The 17,271-nt window shown below is 45.7% G+C and overlaps 3 protein-coding genes across 5 annotated transcripts; 2 read left to right on the top strand and 1 right to left on the bottom strand.

Annotated features, from left to right (window-relative positions):
* Nucleotides 1-2,446: 2,446 nt before the first annotated feature.
* LOC120662068 (30S ribosomal protein S9, mitochondrial-like) lies at nucleotides 2,447-7,322 on the top strand. 3 transcript variants are annotated; one of them, XM_039941152.1, is made up of 6 exons: nucleotides 2,447-3,103; nucleotides 3,149-3,185; nucleotides 3,854-4,294; nucleotides 6,336-6,416; nucleotides 6,629-6,723; nucleotides 6,790-7,322. In XM_039941152.1, exons 1-5 carry the CDS (start codon nucleotides 2,531-2,533, stop codon nucleotides 6,718-6,720), a joined length of 1,224 nt encoding a protein of 407 aa, XP_039797086.1. In that variant the 5' UTR covers nucleotides 2,447-2,530; the 3' UTR covers nucleotides 6,721-6,723; nucleotides 6,790-7,322. The 3 variants fall into 3 exon arrangements, with proteins under 3 accessions (XP_039797086.1, XP_039797084.1, XP_039797085.1); XM_039941150.1 differs by having other exon boundaries at nucleotides 2,450-3,185; XM_039941151.1 differs by having other exon boundaries at nucleotides 2,450-3,185; nucleotides 6,826-7,309.
* A 540-nt stretch (nucleotides 7,323-7,862) lies between these two features.
* LOC120659031 (non-specific lipid transfer protein GPI-anchored 12-like) lies at nucleotides 7,863-8,772 on the top strand. Its single transcript, XM_039937109.1, has 2 exons — nucleotides 7,863-8,368; nucleotides 8,451-8,772. Exons 1-2 carry the CDS (start codon nucleotides 7,990-7,992, stop codon nucleotides 8,483-8,485), a joined length of 414 nt encoding a protein of 137 aa, XP_039793043.1. The 5' UTR covers nucleotides 7,863-7,989; the 3' UTR covers nucleotides 8,486-8,772.
* A 52-nt stretch (nucleotides 8,773-8,824) lies between these two features.
* On the bottom strand, nucleotides 8,825-10,023 carry LOC120659029 (non-specific lipid-transfer protein C6-like). The gene is made up of 3 exons (XM_039937108.1): nucleotides 9,381-10,023; nucleotides 9,220-9,272; nucleotides 8,825-9,095 (listed from the first exon to the last, which is right to left on the bottom strand). Exons 1-2 carry the CDS (start codon nucleotides 9,820-9,822, stop codon nucleotides 9,229-9,231), a joined length of 486 nt encoding a protein of 161 aa, XP_039793042.1. The 5' UTR covers nucleotides 9,823-10,023; the 3' UTR covers nucleotides 8,825-9,095; nucleotides 9,220-9,228.
* Nucleotides 10,024-17,271: the final 7,248 nt, after the last annotated feature.

Below are 17,271 nucleotides of genomic sequence, written 5' to 3'. Positions count from 1 at the left end.
AGGGTAGGCAGAAAAAAGGAGTAGGCAAATCAAGATGTATCGGAAGACCGTTTTTGGAATAAATTGTGGAAGCTTCGTTGCACACAAAAAACCCTCGACAGGTGGGTGTGGGGTGGGGGGGTGGGGGGGGGGGGGGGGGAAGACCACGCCCACGATATTTTTTTTACGCCACACCTCCACGGTATTGAATTAAGGTAGAAGCTCAAACTTCATGCGGTCTAGAAAATCCCCTGAACCCTAACCATGTTAGTGAGGGGGATTTTTTAATGCAGCCTATGAATAAGAGGATGGTCACAACTAGATACATCCACACCACCGCGTAAATATGCTTTGTTGCACGGGATAAAACATTTTGTTTGGAGAACAAGCCGTAATAGTCTGGATTAGCGAATGAACCTGGCGAACCTGCAAACATTAGGAGATGCAACTAGGCACCTTTTATGTGTACGTGCAAAAAATCTGGCAAGATCTTAAATGGAAGACAAAAGAGGCATCCTAGCAAAGCAAATGGTGATTGTTAATCCATTATGGCAATGGTGGATTGGAAGGGGCCGTATTTGAAAAGGTGAGCTCAAGGGATCCTGTCTGAACTAGTGTGCACCATTGGAACTCAAACTGGTGAGTTTTTAAAAGGGAAAAGTCTAATTTTCAACCTCAAACTATCGCAAAAGTCTGATTTTCAACCTTCAACTACGAAACCGGACAACATAGACCATCCAACTGTCAAAATCGGACAAATTTGGCCCTGGGGGTGGTTTTGCATTTTCTAAAAAAATTAAATAAATCTAATTAAATTTAAAAAATCAAAACTAATTCACTTTAAATTAGAAAAAAATATGAAACTTAGTACCAAAATTTTTCTAAAAATATAAATTATCTATTATTACTCCATTTGAATCTTAGTTATTAAGAATAATAGGCATAACTGCAAGTAGCCAAATATTATGAACATAAAAAAAATTAGATTTGAATAGCTCACAAGTCATGTGACAATAGATATGTTACATTTTTAGAAAACTTTTGATACACATTTCATAATTTTTTGACTTAAAATGAATTACTTATAAATTTTGTAGTGTAAAATTGAATATTTTTAATTTTCACAAAATGGAAAACCACCTTCAAAACCACCCCAGGGCTAAATTTGTCCGGTTTTGACAGTTTGATGGCCTATGTTGTCCGGTTTTGTAGTTGAAGGTTGAAAATAAGATTTTTGCGATAGTTGGAAGGTGTAAACCGGACTTTTCCCTTTCTAAAAATAGCGATAAAGGAATAGAAGCCGGCAATTGAAAAGGAAGTAAGTTGGTGCAGACCAGTAAATGATATGCTGATTAACGGTGCTTACAATGGCACTTCACCTCATGTGAAGGGGGTTGTGGTTTTGTGACTAGGAATCATAGTGGAGCGGTGATCCATGATTGCCTGATTGGGGGCGTGGGTTTGGCCTAACCAGGGTTCCCCTTACCGGTGGGAACCGGTCCGGTTTGGGCCGGTACCAAACCGGCTCAAATTCAAAATTCAAATTTAAATTAAAAAAATGAAAAATTCCTAAAAAATTCCTAAAAATACTTCAAGGTGCGACGAATCTAATGGTGTCAAATTTTCTCAAAAATTCGTTCGTTTAACATACTTTTCGGGCATTTAAAGTTAAAACAAAAAAGGAAAGGAAAAAATAAGACGGCTCATTAAGGCCCACTTGATAAACCGGTCAAACCGGCCGGTATACCGGTCAAACCGGTTACACATGCGATTTTAAATTTGGATTTGAATTCAAACCGGTCAAACCGGCCGGTAAACCGGTCTAACCGGCCGGTATACCGTTACGAACCGGTTGAACTGAGTTTTTTGAATTCAAATTTGAATTTGACTGGTTTGTACCGGTAACCGGTCAAACCGGTCCGGTTTACCGGAACCGGAGTGCTCCGGTTTGGAGTGTCCGGTCGGGAAAAAAAACCCTGGGCCTAACACCGTGTGTTCTAGACACTTTTCGACGAAGTGGTGCTGGCATGTATCACTGGTATCAGGACGACAAGCAATAGAGTGATGGGAGTGATTGCTGAAATAGATTTTTTTGGTGGCAAAAACGCCACTTGAAGGAAGCTCTTTCGATTTATCAATGACCGGTACCATGATTCATGAGATTCAAAACATAATTTCCTTCATAGTTGTAATTTTTTGCCATCAAGTATTGACGTCAGCCTACAAGTGGGCATGCTCTTGCGATGCTACTATATAATTATTCGCTGAATACCGATCTTGAATAGACAATACGTTCGCGGCATGGGAATATAGTGGAAAATAATATCGTTGAGTCTTTAAGTTAATGGAACACTAATTATATAAAAAAAATATGATTATTGCCTTCGAAAGCAGGAGACGTAATAAGCTAGCAAACATGAATTACGCCTTCCTGCATGTAACGCGGAAAAATAACTCTCGCAGAACAAGCGGAAAAACGGAAACAAACGGATCAAGCGCTAAAACCCTAGCTCCCCTGCCGAATGGTCGCCGCCCTCCGCCGCGCACCACCATGCTGCTCCGCCGCCTCCTCCTCTCCCCCCGCCACTTCCGGCACGGCCTCCAAACCGTAGCTCCGGCCACCAGCGCCTCGTCGTCTGCTTCCTCCTCTCCACTTCCATTTCGCCGCCTCCAGGACCTCCTCCCCTCGCGCGTCCTCTCCCCAAGGCTCCTCTCCACCTCCGGCCGCGACGATGACGGCAACAAGCCATGGAGTTTCGCGGCCGACTCGGGCGATCCGGACCCCTTCGCCCATGAGGAAGCCACAGCTGACTCTGGAGAGGCGCTGCCGGTAGGACCTGCGGCCGTCGCCGACGAGCCCTGGACGAAGGGCTTCGGCGTGGAAGGCGAGAATGGGGACGTGTTCGAGGGGATCTACAAGGAGGCGGCATCGGCGGTTCCGGCGAGCGGAGAGACGGCTCCGGCCGGTGACGAGGAGCAGTGGACGCTGAGTGGGGATGAGAAGGATCCCTTTGCCGATTCCGTGCTCGGGGAGGGCATCGATGGGATTCAAAGAGAGGGTGGTAGGCTCGATGAGCTCGATGCGGATGAAGACCCTGAGGCTGAGCTGAAGCGACAGAAGAACATGGAGAGGGAGAAGGAGCTGGCTGAGCTGAAGCGACAGAAGAACATGGAGAGGGAGAAGGAGCTGATGGAGATACTCAAAGGTGACCATTAGACCTGCTTAAGTGTTTTGATTTCTCGGTAGTCGTTGTGCAATTTTCGTTGTGCAATTTCCAGTGAGCATGATCTGGTTGCCTTTGTGTTGGATAACTGATGAAATGCAACGCTTCGAAGGTACAGAATCGTAATTAGAAATATCACAGTTTCCTTCATTTTGGAACGGTGACTGCAAATGTTAGTTAGATCTTGGTACTAGTGTAAGGTTAACCTGGCTGGGCTTGCATTGTTGCTTCCGGGATTGGTAGCTATTATATATTTCCTTGGTTTTCTATTTTAGATGCTATTCATTTCAATGTAGCTTAATGTAACTTAACTCGTGGTGAAGATGTGAATGCTGATTTTAAATGCTGGCATCAGCTGACTGGTAGAGTTTCCCTTTTAGCTTTTTAAGTGTGTCCATCCATGTTGTAAACAGCCCAGTATGATAAGGTAGCATCGAAATGCTCAGATAGTTTATTTACCACTTTTGTTGCTCACGGTGCCTGTGGTGTACTTATTGACTCATTGGAATTATACTAAGACCATAGTTAGTTGCCTTTCATGTTCAGTTTACTATTTTCTTTTTGTCGGATTTATCTAGTAATGGATACTTCTAAATATGTATTACATGCAGAAGTAAACTTTAGTGAAAATGATATTTTTTTTGTTGCAGGTCCAAATCGTGCATTTGGTGATCTCATTGCTAACTCTGGGATCACCGAGGGAATGATTGATAGTTTGATCCTCTTAAAGGATGTCAGGGATGTTCCAGGATTGCCTCCCCTAAGTGAAATAGAAGACGAAGCCATCCAGAAACTAAGTGCAACATCAAGTAGAGCTGAAGTCGAGCGCCAAAAGCAAGAAGAAATTGCCAAGGCACGAGTAAGACAGGTTGATGAGAAAGGAAGGGCTTACGGAACAGGGAAAAGGAAATGCAGCATTGCCCGTGTTTGGATTCAGTCTGGTAATGGCAAATTCATTGTCAATGAAAAGGAGTTTGATGCTTACTTCCCAATTCTGGACCATCGAGCCGAACTTCTTCGTCCATTTACAGTTACCAATAATTTGGGGCTTTTTGATGTGACCTGTACTGTGAAAGGTGGTGGCGTCTCAGGTTAGTGTTGATAGTTTGTAAATCTTTACTTGAAATACATATCCAAAGCTATGTGTCCTGAATTGTCACGATCATTTGTAGCTGGTAACAAAACATGGATGTTAAACTTGTATAACATATGGCACAAATACATGCCATGGCATGCATTTCTGAAAGTCACGGCAAATATGTTTATGTTTTCCATTGTTGACAGAAAAATGTTTAGCTTTGCTGTTTTTCATTCCTTTGCTATAGTAAGATATATGCTTACCTCTTTGAATTTGAAACGTCAACTCTACTGCAGGATTATTGCATTTTTAATTTTTCTATTCTACATACTTAAGTAATTTTTACCATTGCCTGCGCCCATCTACTTTTTTTTTCATGCTTGAGGCTTTTTAATCTCATTTTTCGGTCAAACAAGATGCCGGAAGAATGGGGGAGAAGTATATTAGTACCTATCTTCAAAAACAAGGGCGATGTTCAAAGTTGTACTAACTACCGTGGGATTAAGCTGATGAGCCATACGATGAAGCTTTGGGAGAGGGTTATCGAGCATCGCCTAAGAAAAGTGACAAGTGTGACCCAAAACCAATTTGGGTTCATGCCTGGAAGGTCAACCATGGAGGCGATTTTCTTAATACGACAATTGATGGAGAGATATAGGGAGCAGAAGAAGGACTTGCACATGGTCTTCATTGACCTTGAGAAGGCATATGACAAAGTATCGAGAAATGTCATGTGGTGGGCCTTGGAGAAGCACAAAGTCCCAACTAAGTACATTACCCTCATTAAGGTTATGTACAAGGATGCGACGATGTTTGTCCGGACATGTGATGGCAACACCACTGACTTTTCTATTAACATAGGCCTACACCAGGGGTCAGCATTGAGCCCTTATTTATTTGCTTTAGTGATGGATGAGGTCACAAGGGATATACAAGGTGAGATCTCTTAGTGTATGTTCTTTGTTGATGATGTGGTGCTAGTTGACGAGATTAGGGCATGGGTTAATAGGAAGTTAGAGATGTGGAGACGCACGTTAGAGTCGAAAGGGTTCAGACTTAGTAGGACCAAGACCGAGTACATGATGTGCGATTTCAGCGCGACTAGGCATGAGGGGGGAGACGTTAGTCTAGATAGGCAAGTGGTGGTCCAGAAGGATACTTTTCGGTATTTAAGATCGGTGCTACAAAAGGATGGCGACATTGATGAAGATGTTAGGCATAGAATTTTAGCTGACTGGTTGAAATGGCGGCAAGCTTTTGGCATCCTTTGTGACAAGAGGGTGCCACAAAAGCTAAAAGGCAAGTTCTATAGAACAGCAATTCGTCCGGCGATGTTATATGGTGCTGAATGTTGGCCTACAAAAAGACGACATGTCCAGCAACTGAGTGAAGCAGAGATGCGGATGCTGCGGTGGTTTTGCGGGCACACAAGGAGGGATAGAGTCCGGAACGAAGTTATTCGGGATAGGGTCAGGGTGGCACCAATTGAGGAGAAAATTACCCAGCATCGGCTGAGATGGTTTGGACATGTCCAACGAAGGCCTCCTGAGGCGCTGGTGCGTAGTGGGGTTCTTGAGCGGGTCGATAATGTAAAGAGGGGTAGAGGTAGACCTAAACTGACGTGGGATGAGTCGGTTAAGAGAGACCTTAAGGATTGGAATATCTCTAAAGAGATAGCTTTGGATAGGAGCGCTTGGAGACTAGCTATCAATGTGCCTGAACCTTGAACTTATTTCTTTCGGGTTTCATCTCTAGCCTACCCCAACTTGCTTGGGGAAAAAAGGCTATGTTGTTGTTGTTGTTGTTGTTGTTGTTGAGGCCACCTTCACAACCTTCTCCCTTCTATCTTTATCCAAAGTCAGGTGAGGTGCTCCACGGCCAGTGCCTTCTTGTCTGATATGCTTTAGTCTTTGTGCAGGGTTCTTGCATATACTGTATTTTATGGAGTACAGCCTTTTAAAGTTGTTTTTCATGAATTTACTCTTTTTCTATGCGGCTTACTGATCATTCACGTGAAACCTCTCCCAAACTGAACTTTTGTTCATCAAAAACAGGACAAGTTGGAGCTATCCGCTTAGGAATCAGCAGGGCCTTGCAGAATTTTGAACCAGGATTGCGTCCATATCTCAAAGCAGGTAAAATTGGCTTTCACCACAACCCATTTTCATACTCCCCTCCGAATAATCCTCTAAATGATTGCTGGCACTATGAACTTGCCCCACTCCTTTTGTTTTGGCAACCATCCACGTCCAAAGTACATTGAAGTGAATATTTTGCGTCATCATTTTACATTTCTATATGTGCCTTCTGAAATTTGCTTATATCTATGTGTTTGTGCCAAAAACAGCTGGATATTTGACAAGAGATTCGCGTGTGGTCGAAAGAAAAAAGCCTGGAAAGGCAAAAGCAAGAAAGAGCTTCCAATGGGTCAAGCGGTAACAGGTAAATCCGCTGCATTTACCAAATTATCAAATGGAACATGCTGTTGATTTTCTGTAATGTTTTCAGGTCTGTCAGCAGAACTACCACATATTTTCGTGGCAGGTCTCTGCTCGTTGTTCTGGGTTTTCTTGTCAATGTGGAGATCTCCTTGCACTTGATCTGTGGAAGGCCCTTTCAGGTTGATACTAAAATACTATTGGTTGTATCGACATGGGGATCATGCTATACTTGAGTATTCTATTTATGAAATGATCACACAGCGAATTGATCCCGAGAATATCATTTGAACTAATCAAGATTCGAAGTTGCTCTGCAATGAGCTGCCAATAAAACAGGCCGTGCCAATTAAACTCAATGTTCAGCTCCGATGAAAAATCCCCTCACCTCGATGAGGGTTTCATGGCTGAGAAACAGGTTTCGTATGCCAACGGATGATTATGATAATTTGCTTCACAATTTCTTTTTCTTCTCCATGTTTGTTCATGTACTCTAGCCTTCAGGTAATCATTTGACTATGGTAAAGGTGTTGTACACGATTGTTTTGTGTCTGAAATAATAGTTAAAAGTCCCAATCTCTGGCATGGCTCGTTTTCAGTTTTTACCGTCCGTTCTGTGCTGTTCTGAATCATGTTAATCCTTGACCTGGCGGGTCACACCTGTTTGGTCCGGAGTTCCTGCTCTCCTGACCATCGAGAATCGGTTATCCATCCTGAAATGGGGAACTACAATTTCAAGTTTCAAGAAAAAAAACGATCTGCCTGTTTTTTTCTTCGAGTTAAGCCATTTTTCGTGCGGCGGCGGTATCTGCTTCGTCTAGCATCCACCGCTGTCTGCTCCCTTCCCCCACGTTGCAGTGTGCATCCTATCTGCTTTCAGATCAGATGGCCAAGTAGTTGGGAGACAGAGGGTGAGGTTATTGAGGTCGGTGGCGGCTTCGGCGGCGCTCTTGCTGCCGACAGGTAAAACCTCCGCACTGCTCGTCAGAATTGGGTGCACCAACCCTGTGTGGTGAAGCGATTCAGGTACACAGCTCTGAATGGCCTTGTCGAGAAAAAGAACGCAACTCTGGACAGCGGCTCAAGCTGAGTCGCGGTTCTGAAACCTGGGGGTAGGAAAAAAGAGCGTGTGGCGACTAACTGACCGCAATCAGCAGACCGAAAAGAAACAAGGGCAAGAACTAGCTCAGTCCCAGTAAAAGGTTGAATGGCTATATAAAGGGACTTCACTAAGACCCTAATCACTAATTCAGGTAGCTAGCTAGTAGCAATGGCGACGCCTCCAGCCATCTCCTTCCTCGCCGTTGCCGTGGCTTTGATGGCGGTGCTGCAACCAGCGGCCACCAATCCGCCGCCGCCACCAGCGCCACCGGCGACGGGCGCGCCGACGACCTGCATGTGGATATTAGCGAATCTTGGCAGCTGCCTCCCGTTCCTCTCGACCGGGACGAGCCTCGCCGGCCCGCCCGCCAGCTGCTGCGGGTCGTTGAGGGCGATTTCCACCTCTCCGGCGTCCATCTGTCTGTGCCACCTCATCGGCGGCGAGGTCAACCAGCTCACGCACACCAACATCGATCCGGTTCGGCTGGCTATACTACCTCTTGTGTGCTTGGCGCTTATACCCCCGGAGCTGCCCTACATGTGTTTCGGTAAATCTTTTCAGTGTCTCATCGGAGTATCAAACCCATGCATGCTTTGCGGCTAATGTTCCTGGTGTTTTTTTTTTTGCAGTGGGACCTGTGCCTCCCATCAGTGGCGGAGCTTGACCTTGAATTTCAGACAAATGAGGGGGCCACTATTTGCTACAGTAATGAAGCTCCGCCCTTGCCTCCCATCGATCTTCCCCCACCGCCATCGGCGACGCTTCCTCGCCCCTGAAATTCCACAAAAGGGCATGGCTATAGAGAGCTCACTAACAATGTCATACAATCAGAGATATGTATTGAGTCTTCAAAATTTCGTACACCTTGTTGGTGGTTTGATTCTTTTCCTTTAACAGTTATTATGACGATGCATTATATATGTATGAATAAAAACCGTTTGCGTTCGTGTTCATGTTGAATCTTATGACGACAAGATTCACGGCTAAAGCAGATGCCAGCACAGCAGAATCTTATCTGTTCATGTTGAGAGTGGTAATGACACTATATTTTCAGAACAGATGACGTATTTTGATGGAATATAATGACATCTTTATTCTTGAATGGCAGGAACCAAATCCCTATGGCTAAACCTAATGACATGATGTCACATAATCTAAAGCTTGCATATGACCCCCTAAGCAACTCCTACTAGTATAGCATGTCGAAACTAAGCACACCCATCCTCTGGCATCCACACCTTCATCCTTCCCATCTAACTCGTACAGCGTTCCTGCTGCAAAACAAAACAAAACAAAACAAATAGAAGTTAATGCTCGATCAGAACATAACACGTACAGTACTGGCTAATATGCAATATAATCGAATAACAGTTGAAATAACAGCAGGCAGGAAAGTACCCTAAAGGCCTAAGGTGCCGGCGGTGACGCGGTCATCGGCGGCGAACCGTCCCCTGCTCAACGCCCCATGACACATCAGTTAGTTAATTTACCGTTTGCATCAACAAAATCAGAAGCTAAACTCTAGCAGATTAATAATTATTATATACACGATGACTTACTGGCGCAGTGCTCAGGGAGCGCATCGAGCCCAAAATAATTGATGCCGCACGCATCCGTGAGGGAGAACATTCTGGTGAAGTTCATCGGCACCGGCAGGAGCTGCTGGATGTCGCCGTTGACGAGGCGGCAGTAGCAGATGGCCTCCCCGTCCATGCCGATGGCGCTGAAGCCGTCGCAGCACGCGCGCGAGGGCGCCGTGACGCTGCTGTTGGTGAGGAAGACCGCGCACGGCATCATCTTCAGCAGCGGCGTCCGGCACTCCTTGGGCCCCAGATCGAGCGGCTTCGGCTCCACGCAGGGGAACAGTGGGATCCGAGGAAGGAACGGATCTAGGCAGGGGAGTATGGCAGGGAACGAGAACGCCGCCGCCGGTGGCGTGGCCACGGCCGCGAAGGCGACGAGCAAGGTGGCCACCAGGAGGTTCATCTTGGATGGCGCCATGTATCTTCTGGTTGGGTGGTCGATGGATCTGGTGGGACGGCTTTTCGACGAAGGCGACGTCGAATTTATAGGGAGAGCAGAGCATGGCTTCGATCTTCTGCATGCTTAGAGATATAAGGAGGATCTCAACGACCATAAAATCTGTTGGCCAATTGGTTATCTATCTCGAATGATATCTCTGGTTCAAAACAGGATTTTTTTTTTTTTTGCAGCTTTGACAGCAATGCGATTGCGATGCAACAAACTCTGAGGAGGGCGCTATCTCTGTGGCGTCCATCCAAGCCCACAGTTCTCGCGCGCCGGTTCCCTGGCTTGTCGTAGTTGCAGTACATAGCCCCGTCGTCGCTCCCTACTACAGAACTCACCGGATCCAAAAATACGATCATCAGCTGGTTCAAAAGAAAATCAGTATCACTACGTTTTCTAGAAGCAAAGCAACAGACAGTGAACACGACCAACAATTTCAGCATGTTCAAGCTAGGCCTGACTCGAATCGTACTATGTTTTTTTTAGCAAAACTTGAATGAATCGTATTAGTGACGTGAAAATGCAATCGGTGTTTCTTCTAGAAGCCCGTGTAAACCCATCCAACATTCCTGCGCCTTCGGGGCCAACGTCTCGCTCTCTACACTCTACCGTATCCAGCCCAGGGCCCCCACCAGGGCCAACGTCTCGCTCTCTACACTCTGCTGCAGATCCTACTTGGTGTTCGAGATGATGTTGCTCAAATCAGGGTCAGCCCCATCAAAAACACACCGGTTTCGTTGATTCCATAGATTCCATGCTCCCAAAATGACTACAGAATTGACTCCTTTTTGGACTTGACCAGATACCCTGTCACTCACATTATCCCACCAATCATCAAAAATCAGATCATCTGGTCCCGGGGCAAGTGCATGCAGTCCAAGTCCTTGCAGCACAATGAACCACATCTGGCAGGAAAAAAACACAAGAGACCAGTAAGTGGTCTATTGTTTCCTCAACCTGGTCACAAAGGGGGCACACAGCAGGGTGGGGAAGACCTTTTCTTGCTAGGCGATCAGTTGTCCAACATTTTTTGTGTGCCACTGTCCACATGAAGAATTTGCACTTGCCAGGTGCCCAACTCTTCCAGATTCTTTCCCAAGGTTTGAAGTGAATAGCTCCTATAAACAAAGCTTCATAAGCAGATTTTGTAGAGTATTTTCCTAATGCCGCAAATTGCCAAATATGAGTGTCATCCACATCAGGCTGCAATACCACACCTGAAAGACTTTCCCACAAGTGAATATATTCAATCAAGACATTTACTGTAAGAGCACCCCTTATGTCAGAGACCCATCTTCTATTATGGAGAGCATCATGTACTGTCCTTTTTTTTTTGCTCTGGCAGCCACTGCCTCAAACAAATGAGGAAAGGCCTGATCCAGTCTTTGCCCAAATAATCATCTATCAGTCCAAAACGATGTATTTTTTCCATTTCCAACTTATGAGATAATGGATATAGCAAAGAAAGCTTTTACTTGTGGTGGAGCCTGTACTGGGAGAAAGGCCCATGGTTTGTCCGGTTCAGTTTTCTGGAGCCAAAGCCACCTTAACCTTAGAGCCCGTCCTAGAAACTGGAGGTGGGAGATGCCCAAACCACCTAAGTTAGGTGGTCTTGTAACTTTAGGCCAAGCTGTTAAACAGTGCCCTCCCCTCACATCTTTTCTTCCTTTCCAAAGAAAACCCCTTCTAATCTTGTCAATTGCTTCCAATGCCTTGGCAGGAAGGTCCAGGGCCAATAACAAATAGATTAGCATGGAAGTGAGTACAGATTGGACCAAAATATTTCTGCCGGCTTTTGTGAGCAAATCAGCCTTCCATCCAGGTAACCTATCAGCAATTTTCTCAATAATGGGTAACCTATTAACAATTTGTAGTAGTTTTGATTTGTTTGTTTCCGATATCATGTTCTGTATAAAAAAAAACTCGATGAGGGTTCCATGCTAAACCTCATTTTGTGACTTTGTTATGTCCTACTCTCCTTTTTCCCATTGTGATAACCTACTGTATAAAGATCTTGTACATATTTGAAGGCATTGATGTAATCATGATATATTGGAGTGGGCATCCTTTTTTGTTAATGTCATCACGCCTTTGTGTTAAATGCTTTTAATTGGTAATATCCATATATTGATGAGGCCATTCTGTTAAGTTGATGATGCTATTTTTTGATAAATGCTTACCATTTTCCATTGTGGTAAGTTGATGATGCTATTTTTTTGGTAAATGCTTACCATTTTCATGACAGCAATTTTTTGGTAAATGCTTACCATTTTCATGACAGTATCGTAAATACTTTTTTGCATCTGCAAATCAGTGCAACTCATGGACCTCCAATTACCCTAACTCAGCATTGTCAATAGGGATACAAATAAGTTAAATTCTTCATAGTCTCAAAATAATAGTTTGAAACATCTAGGAATCTTGTCGGTGTCCCGACCTGGGGGCCTGGATCCCAACTAGTAAATGCTGCGTGTTTTCTCGTCCCAGATGATGATGCAAGAGGCAATAACAGTAACACACGGTTTATCCTGGTTCCGGCCGCGGGGCCGTACGTCCAGCAAAGGGGGTGTGCGAGGGTACTGTATTATCTTGCACCCGGAGTGCTTGTAGTAGGGGGTACAAGCAAGGCGAGAGAGGGAGGGAAGCTCCCAAGTCTCTGCTAGGAGTGGAGTCGGTTGAGATGAATGCTCAGTAGTCCCTGAACGTCCTCTTGGAAAAGAGAAACCAGAGAAGGTCCAGCCAGAGTCCAGAGAGGCTTAAAGGGAGTCCGCCTCCTCCTTTTATAGTCACAAGGAGGGGGCGGCGTACACGAGTGTAGGGGCGAGGAAGTCGTCGTTTCTGTGGCAGAACCGCCTAAATTATCCCGGCTCAAGTGCGTAAACCATCACCATAAAGGCAACATTAGCTTAAACGCACTTCAAACGGAACAATTTTTGGTCTGTCGGGTAACGTCCCGATACAACCACCGATTCTCGGATCGAACAAGCATACCTCGCACGAAGGCGAGTCCAGAGATATTACAACCACAAAATTTACAACACAGGCAAGTTCAGTAGTGATTACAAAATAGTTCAAACCATTATTACAAAACCAACTTAAGTAAAACAGTTATACAAGCCATGATTATAAGTTCAGAGTCTAAACAGCGGAAGATGAAACCCGATCTCTACAACACGTCGCCAAAAGTATACCAAGCTAGCCCCAAGCCGGGTATCACTCGTCATAGTCATTGCCAGCCGAAGACGTATCCCATTCTACGGACCAGCCAGGAGGCAACGAGCAAGGATAGGTCAAGCTAGCGACCTGATCCTCAAAAGTCATACCTGAAAAAGGGTTTCAACAGCAAGGCTGAGTATTCTAATACTCAGCAAGACTTAACCGACAACGGGTATAAGTAGCCCACCTTAGCTAGACTATGCAAGGCTTTGTAAGGCTCTGGTTTTCCTTTGCTGAAAAGCAATAAAGAGTAGGTCCTTACTTTCAAGTTTTAGCTGCAAGATTCTAGTTGATTAACCATTCTATGTAAGCATCTACTAACCATTCATGGTGAAACTTCTAAGCAAACATCAAGATTAATAAGAATATTGTTGCTCTTATTACTCTGTGTGGCAAAGAGATCAAGCAGTCTCATTTCATCGTGAGAGGCGGACGATTCTGAATCGAAATTCAACCTTGCAAGGGTAACCTAGCACACACGTCTGGAATACCGTCGGGTCATTCCCAAACAACCGTTAACCTTTCTTTCCGGCTTGTGGATAGTGCCACTCTCCCCGACTACAGGGCTCCAAGGCCGAACCTTGTCCCTAGAAGTCGTAGTGTTGCGCAACATAAAATAAAACCTATCCCTACTGAGAGAGTGGGAGGTATATCCACTCCCCGGTCCAATCGGCTACTAGGCTTGCCGCGTACCATATTTACGGCATGTGACTAGTACTTTCAAAAACTTAACCAGCACTACCACACACCGCGACCTTAGCAAGTTCATCAACACAGACGGGGTCTCACATAGGACATGATATCGAACACAACCCCGTCCGTCGTCCTTATATTGTTAACAGAAAGTAAACAAGCAATTCCTATAAAGCTCGCGAGTGACAGGCAATCACTCGACTTTTACCGTTCCTATAAGCTTAGCAGATAGTCGAACTCAGATCTAGTGTTCAGTACATAGGTTCCTAGGATCATGCATCTAGGGTTTCAATTCAAATCCTAAGAACTGTAAATGCACAAGTAAGTAATAACAGTAAATGATAATAATTTGAAATATGGGTTATGTCCGGGGCTTGCCTTCTCGGTAATTGCTAACTATTTCAGCGCTAGGCTCTTCCGAACTTTGGTTCGGGACTTCAGTTAGTTCCGCAGTGTTCACTTGAGCTTCGAGATCACCTCCGTCAGACTCCGGAATCAACTCGTACGTCCCGTCTGACAAAGTAGTCGTATCTATATGTAATGCAAGAACAACATTATAAACAAACATGGACAATCGTTTATAGAGTAGTTAAATAACAAATTTAACTACACAAGGCATCATGATCAAAAGCACAAAAGAAGTTAACTAACTTCATAAAAAGAGTGGTGGCGATTTCCTATACAAATAAGTCATGGTTTGTAAATAAATCAACAAATCAAAGTACAAACAGTAATAAAATCTACCAAAATTACTTTAAACAGAACATGAATAAAGTAATCTACCCTACAAAAATCATGTCAAGACATGTAATCATTTAATCACAATAAATCATTTACTCAGATAACATCTAGAACAAGCAAGAATTACACAGGTCAAACTAAAGAAGATCAGAAGCTCAAAATTTAACATGAGATCTAAACAGGGATGATCTAGCTTCTGTGAATTTTTCATGATTTTATCTGCACGGAATTAATTCAGAAAAATTAAACTAAACAGACATCAGTTTAGCAAGATTTAATTTTTTTCTCCTGTTCTAGACATGAACTAAAGCTCAAACTTCCTGGACAAGCTAACATACTCCAGAAGAACACTCATGAATATTTTCAGGATTTATTAAGAACAGAAACTATTTACCATGAATAAAGTCTATTAAACAAAGATTAAATCAAATAAATAGCTACAACAAAGAACTGATCATGAAATTTTTATAGCAAAGCTAGTGTAACATGAGTAAACTACCACCTAAATTTCAAAGCAATACAAGCTTTCAAGCATCAGATAAGAAAAAGATTAAAGAACAAGTAGTTATACACCTAGTAACACAAAACAACATCTACAGCAAAAACTTGCAACTAAGGCCTAACATATTCTGGTTCTACTGCATAGAGCTCTTCAAGAGGATTCCAAAACATCAAGATTTGCTATTTTACGAATTTTCTACGAATTGATCTAGAATTTCAAAGTTCACTGAAAATATTACAAAGCAGCCCCTACTGGCACTATTCATCTGAGTCTATGCCTATGCAAATAACCCCCTGGGTTTTCTTTCCTTTCAACCCGAGGTCCCTGGGCCGGGTCAGAGAGGGGAGGCGGCGGTTGACCGGCCGTTTCCCGGCGAGGGGCTCACCGGCGGCGAGAGTGGAGGGGTGCGTGAGCTTCACGGGTGCAAGGCGCACCTCTGGGTGGCCTAGGGTTGCGCGGAGGGGCTCGGAAGCGGCGGCTCGGCGGAGCAGGGCGGGTCGGCGGCGGAGGCAAGCGACGGCGAGGGTGCTCCGGTGAGGTTCAGGCGAGGGGAAGTGGCCTGGGAGCTGCGCGAGGTCGAGGCGGTGCTAAAGGTGGGGGATGTAGGGGTGGAGCGGGTCTGGGTTGGCGGCTCCGCGGTGGAGTGGAGCTCGCCGGCGTTCGGGGTGAGCGGCGGCGGCGTTCTGGGGCGTGGGGTTAGGGAACTGGCGAAACGAGGAGGGGAATAGAGCGCGGGGCTTCTGGTAGTGCTCAGGCGCGCGAAAGATCGAGAGCTGGGTCTCTGGTTTGGGCTCTCCACGGCGGCGGCGAGGTGGCAGCCGGCGGGGAGGTTCTGGGCGCGGCGGGGCGGCGTGGCGAGGGGTGGAGGCGCCAGCGCGAGGCAACAGGCGGGGGAGGAGCTCGTCCGCGACGCGTGGGCGCCAGCGCACGGCGAATTGATGGCCGGGAAGGCCGGGAAATCGTCGGCGGGCGGCGCTGTCGGTGGCCGGCGGCGAGAAGCAGAGCAGGGAGGGGAGATGGTCATAAGGACGATTTTGCAATTTCCAAAAGTTCCAGGGACCTTTCTGTAAACAAGCAATAACTTTTGAACTAAAGCTCAAATGAAAAAGTGCCCAACATGAAAGTTGTTCAACTTTTCAAGATCTACAACTTTTATGTTGTGCAAAAATTTATTTGACCAAAGATTCAAGAGCTAAAATTAAAATCATTGAAGGGATTTTGAAATCTAGGAAATTTGTCTTTTTCAACGTAAATTCACTACAAACATAGACTTACAAGCAAAATTGGTTGCCATGCAATAAATGCACTGAAATTTTGCACAAACACCCTCCATAAAAGTTATAAACACAATTAACTATATAAAGGACCTTGCATAAAAATCATAATTACACATATAACCTTTCATAATTACAAAAAGATCCTTTTTAAGTAATTCAAGCACATGATGCATAGCAAACCTACACCATTACTGTGCAGGCACCAATTTAAAATACTGTGTAAACACCCGGGGTGTTACAGTTTCCCCCTGAATCGCGGGGTACAGTGGTCGGACACTGTAGGAAGTACACTGTGGGAAGGCGGCGTGCGTCGCAGTCGTCCTGGATATCGTCCTTCGTCCTGTGAAGATTGCGCCAGTCGCCGAGTCAGTCCCTGCAGTCGGCGTGGTCGTTGCTGGTGCATGATCCTCTATATATGGTGCAGTGGCATTCAGTGGGCCCTACGGATTAGGGTCCTGGACACACCAGCGGTAGTGGTGGCGCGCGACGGCCCCGGACCCCCTGGTCGGAGTGCGGGCGTGCACGGTAGAAGGTCCGGGGGACATGTGGAAGTCCCGGACTAAAAAAGGGGGGGAGGTCCGGGACCCCGACCGTGTGCTGAGCGCCCCTCTCGGAAGGACACATGACGTCGCCAGACCCCTTCCCCAGTGGGAGGCGAGTCCGGATGGTCGGTGTCGGCAGAACAGTAACGGGAGCAGTGCCGAGCCTGTCTTGTCTTGCGTAGCATGTCCCACAGTGCCGCTACAGCCTCCGGGATGGCAGAGCGGTGACCGAAGTCAGCGGATGGGACCCCGGTCACATCCACTGTGGGAATGGCGGCCTGACGCCGCCCGCCCTGGGTGTCGTGGCGGTGTGGCTGGCCTTTAATGCCTTCGTACGGCGAGCGGTTGGGCGGCGGGGCCATTCGTCCTTTGTGCCGAGGGGTGCCTCGAGCGAGGCGGAGATGAGCTACTCCCTCGAGGGTAGGTTCGCCACCATCGAGCGAGGAGGAGA

Source organism: Panicum virgatum, chromosome 2N (genome assembly GCF_016808335.1).
Source record: "Panicum virgatum strain AP13 chromosome 2N, P.virgatum_v5, whole genome shotgun sequence".
Lineage (NCBI taxonomy): Eukaryota > Viridiplantae > Streptophyta > Magnoliopsida > Poales > Poaceae > Panicum > Panicum virgatum.
The sequence above is the reverse complement of the archived record's forward strand: the minus strand, read 5'-3'. Positions and strand labels throughout refer to the sequence as shown.